The sequence below is a fragment of the Vombatus ursinus genome, unplaced genomic scaffold, assembly GCF_900497805.2.
Source record: "Vombatus ursinus unplaced genomic scaffold, bare-nosed wombat genome assembly UNPS02014248.1, whole genome shotgun sequence".
NCBI lineage: Eukaryota > Metazoa > Chordata > Mammalia > Diprotodontia > Vombatidae > Vombatus > Vombatus ursinus.
In genome coordinates this window covers 189261-194357 of record NW_020954026.1, presented here as the reverse complement: position 1 = coordinate 194357, position 5097 = coordinate 189261, and the positions used below count along the sequence as shown (strand labels likewise).

General features: G+C 38.2%; 1 protein-coding gene across 1 annotated transcript; it reads left to right on the top strand.

The window, feature by feature from the left end:
• Nucleotides 1-3012: 3012 nt before the first annotated feature.
• LOC114042053 (olfactory receptor 5B2-like) lies at nt 3013-3969 on the top strand. The gene has a single exon (XM_027860760.1). The coding sequence runs from the start codon at nt 3013-3015 to the stop codon at nt 3967-3969; it is 957 nt and encodes a 318-aa protein (XP_027716561.1).
• Nucleotides 3970-5097: the final 1128 nt, after the last annotated feature.

Sequence of the window (5097 nt, the reverse complement as noted above, 5' to 3'; positions counted from 1 at the left end):
TTACTTACCACAGGTCCTGGTATTTAATGGTTGTTATAGAAATGATTCTTCCCTTTTCTCCGCTTCTATAGGTGTTAATTCTTATTTTTGGTGTCAACTCCCTATCATCTCTACTTGTTCAGTTATTCCAAATCCAAAGATCATTCCCTTGTCAGTGAAAACAGAACCAAAATAGATTTGAGCTGCTCTGCCTTTGATTGTCATTCACTGTACTTGTCTTGTCTATCTTAAGAATCAATCCAATTCTATATCTCTTTTTTATCTAAATGGCCAATACCCACCTCCCCCCAAAAAAACTTTTTGCAGTCTTTAGATTTCTGGGCTTCCCTCCACTCAACCTGAGCCCTGGCATCCATCTGACTCTATTACTATAAGTTCTGCTTCTTCAGTCAGCCTTGTTACCTTTCTAGTTTCCTTACTACAGATTTTTTTTTTCATATCTAAGTTGGCCTAATTGACAATTTTTCTTCTTGTATTTTCAAAATTTTGTTCATGAGACCTTCCTGTTCCTTCAGGTGTGAATTTCCCATAGAATTAATTCATAGGATTCTAGTTTATTCTGACTCTGAAATACCTGGATTTGACCCACCTCAAACCTAATTGGCATGTCAGGCAATTGCAAGTTTTCCTTTCTCTGTCTATCTCAAACTTTAAAATGATTGACTTACTTTCCTCCTGTTCCTGTAACATTCCTCATTACTTTGATCCTACTTCACAATTCCCCATCATTTTTGAGAATAAAATGCAGAACAGAATTTCCTCATCTTGGTTTCTTCGCTTTTGAACTTAGAAAAAATATCATTGTCATCAAGAAATGGATAGCTGTATTTTCAGAGGAGAGAAAGAGAGATAGCTAGCTAGCTAGGTAGGTAGACAGATGATAATAGATAGAGACATACAAAAAGAGACATAGAGAAAACCAGGCTGAGGCAAAGTCAAAAACAGAGACAGGCAGGTAGAGAAAGACATAGACAGAGACAGAGATGTGGATAAATACAGAGAAATAGAGACAGAGAAAGAGAAATACAGAGACACAGAGATAGAGAGAGACAAAGAAGCAGAAAGAGACAAAATGAGAAAGAACATTCTGGAATATACCCAGATAATTAAATTCTCCTATCATTAATGTATCATTCCTTCATGCCAATTTGTGATGTTTTCTAAATTACTGATCTACTTATTCTTCAAATATAAATAATCGCTAAAACAGTATACTTTTTACTGATAACAGTATAAATGCTTTCCACCATGTTTTCCCTTTCTGGTTCTTAGATATCCTCATATGAATATATATTCTCAGTTCTAAAAAAAATTATAACAACATACCATAATGTATCCTTTCATTCAAATAAGGGAGAAACTTTTCCAGAACCACATTCCAGTTAGGAGTCCAATCTCTCTAGTCTAAATGTTTTTTTAGTAGCCATATTTGTTTTCTAGTGTTAGATATTCTAGTTCATCTTGCTTGCTAGGCTTAATTTCTTGGGGATCCCAATAGGCTGCTAGAGCTGTATATCTCTTGCCTTTCATTCTTCCTGCTTAACCTACTTTCCTCCTTTTCTAATCTTACTTGACTCTTGGAAGGTTTTGGTGGAGGTGACTGCTGGTCAGATGTGAGCTGAGGTAGGTGACATCTGAGGAAATATACTGACAAGTTCCTCTAATTTTCTTTTCTATGTTTTTCTCCCCATGAGACAACTTATTATGAACAGCATGCAGCAGCCTACTTATAGGTTCTGATAATTTTTTTTAATGTCTAATAGTTGTAGCAATGAAACTAAGTGTTTATTCTAAGACTAAGTTAGTGAAATATAACTGTGGAAGGTACTTCCAAGTTGTAAAGGCTAATGGTGGTGTCTGGGGATGGACCATGTATTTGTCTGATGGCCAAAGGTCACCTTGGCTTAGTTCAGATAGGGAGGGTTACCACTGGTCAATCAGGGAGCCAATAACATTTAAGTGCCAATTATATGCTCAGCACTGAGAATACAAAGAAAGGTGAAATAATGTCCCTGCCCCCAAAGAGTAGTAGTCTCTAGATAACATGCAAATAACTGTACAAACAAGCTATATCCAGGATAAATTGGAGATAATCAAAAGAGTGGAGGCCCTGGAGTTGAGATGGATCAGGTAAGCCTTCCTATAGGTGACATTTTAGCTCAACCTTGAAGGAGGCTAAACCAAAGATTGGTGATTTCCCTGGGACCCAGAAAACTGTATATTGAATGAAAGGACTAAATTCTCCTGTTTGTGGACACCTTCTGCTTCCACAGTTGCAGTGGGGGAGAAAATTGAAAAAGGACAGTCGGTGAAGAAAACAGGCTTAGAAACCATGCATATTGTTAAGTGATCCACCAGTGGCCTTTTTGATGGGCAACTCCCACAACTAGGCAAATGGTGTCCACTGGCTTCTGTTCATCCCAAGGAAATGATGACTTCAGTCCATTGTATAGACCTCACAGTCACAATGATTCCATGATTAAACAGCATTCCAGTGAAATCTCAACCAACTTTCTTTGATCCCCTTCTCCATTCTCTCAGTCTTTTAACTTTCCTCTTCTTTTGTTCTCCCCTCTTCTCCTTTATTCTACTTTTCTCTCTTCTTCATCAGAATGAAGTATATTCATAGGAAAAGACCTCACTCTCCAACCCTGAACAACAATAATCTTCCTTCTTATGTTAATTGTTTTAACCCAGAAATAAGGTATTTCTCATTCCTAAATATAAATATGGCACTTTGGGAATTGTTAAGTGTGAAATAGGTTGGAAAAAAAGGTGGGAAGTAATGCATGGGGAATTATCTATATGAGAAACTGGATCGATGAATTTTGGGGACATAGAGTAATCGCTGTGACAAATACCTCAATTCTCTTGATTCCTTAAATCCTTATTTCTGTCACTCACAGAAGTTAAGTCTCCATCCATGGTTTGTGTCTTAAACTCATTCATCATGCAGAGTGGATTTTGGTTTTATTTTTCTCTTTTGTTGCAGGTGAATGACAACACTCTCAAATGGCATGTATGGAGAATAGATCTGAAGTGAATGAGTTCATCCTCATGGGATTAACAGATGTTCCAAAGCTTCAGGTTCCTCTCTTCATAATGTTCACCTTCATCTACCTTACTACTCTGGTGGGGAACCTGGGGATAGTAGCTCTGAGCTCATGGGATTCTCATCTCCATACCCCCATGTATTTTTTCCTCAGTAATCTTTCTCTAGTGGATTTTGGCTACTCGTCAGCTATTACCCCCAAGGTGATGGCTGGGCTCTTCACAAGGAACAAGGTCATCTCCTACAATGGATGTGCTACACAGTTGTTCTTTGTTGGGGCCTTTGCTACTACAGAAAGTTTCCTCTTAGCCTCCATGGCCTATGATCGCCATGCTGCCGTGTGCAAGCCCCTACATTATACTACTACTATAACTTCAACAGTATGTGCCTATCTGGCTAGTGGTGCTCACATCTGTGGCTTTCTGACCTCTTCCATAGTCATAGGAAACACTTTTAGCCTTTCCTTCTGTAGGTCTAACATAGTCCATCACTTTTTCTGTGACATTCCCCCTCTCCTAGTTCTCTCTTGCTCTGATATTCATATCACTGAGTTACTATTCTTTATCCTAGGGTCATTCACAGTCTTTTTCCCATTTCTTGTCATCTTTACTTCATACTTGTTAATCTTCATCACCATTCTAAATATCCATTCTGTTGAAGGCCGTCAGAAAGCGTTCTCCACCTGCGCTTCCCATCTAACAGCAGTGTCCATATTTTATGGGACAATTATCTTCATGTACCTTCAACCTAGCTCAAGTCATTCCATGGACATAGACAAAGTGGTGTCAGTGTTCTATACCATGGTCATCCCCATGTTGAACCCTCTGGTCTATAGTATGAGGAATAAAGAGGTAAAAAATGCTTTGATGAAAGCTGTGAGAGGAAGACAACCTAAATCAGATCATCCTTTTTCTTAGAGAGAAAATTTAACCTGCACTTTCCCCACTCTGGGATTCAGTGTGCCCCATCAGGATATTTTTCTTATACACACAGAAGTGTAATCCAAATGCTGGTTCCCAAGCACCTCTGCCACATGACTTACTATATTGAGAAAATGCTAACCACAAGGTGGTCCTAAGGATCTGGAAAGAACTTTGATTGATCCTGTGGGAGAGAAGAATTTCTCTGCAATGTCAGTGTAGTATCTTGATGTCAACCTCAACATCAATTCCTTTCTCTCTAATCTGTTCTTTTGGTGCTTTATTTCTGTGCCTAAATAGGTGTTCCACTGCTGGATTTTTCATGTCTTTTGAATTTTCTATGGGATGAAATAAAAGCTTTCCAGTATTTGGTAATGAATTATTTACTAGGAGCTAGAAATCCATCTTGACCATGCTGGGAAAAACTTAGGAATGTGCTATGCCATCAGCATGTAAGTTGATTGTCCAGGAACAGCTCTATTCAGAGGGTAAGGTGAAATTGAAAAATGATGGCCTACTTTATTTTGTATTGTTGATTATTTATTGATTGACAATTGTATCTAATTATTGGAATCAATAAAATTTGATAAAACATAGACTTAATTGTATGAGCCTCATTGGTAAAATTTGTAAAAGTTTAACTTCACTGTTCTTCTAGGCTTAAGGCAAACCACAAAGACTCAAATCTCTGAGTTTTTGCTGACCATTGGCAGAGATGGGTCAACCTGGTCATGGAATGTTTATCCACCATAAGATTTTTCAGGAGATATGAATCAACTCTGGATTTTCCCTGTTGCCCTGGCTTATAGAAACATGCTCTCTGAGTCAAGACAAGCAAAATCCACCCTTCCTCTCTGTGAACAATCTGACTTACTTAATTTACATCACTAGATTGCTTTTGGAGTCTTATGTAATGAACTGTATAAAGGAGCTGCTCTGACTGTTGGTACATCCTGGGTTACTGAGGAACCTTTTCTATTGGTAATTGCTAACCTCACTAATAAATTGACTGTGCTCAGACATTTGTGCTTCAGGTTCTCTTCTGCAATAGTAATGAGATAACAAGAGAGAGACAGATGAGAGAGAGAGAGAGAGAGAGAGAGAGAGAGAGAGAGAGAGAGAGAG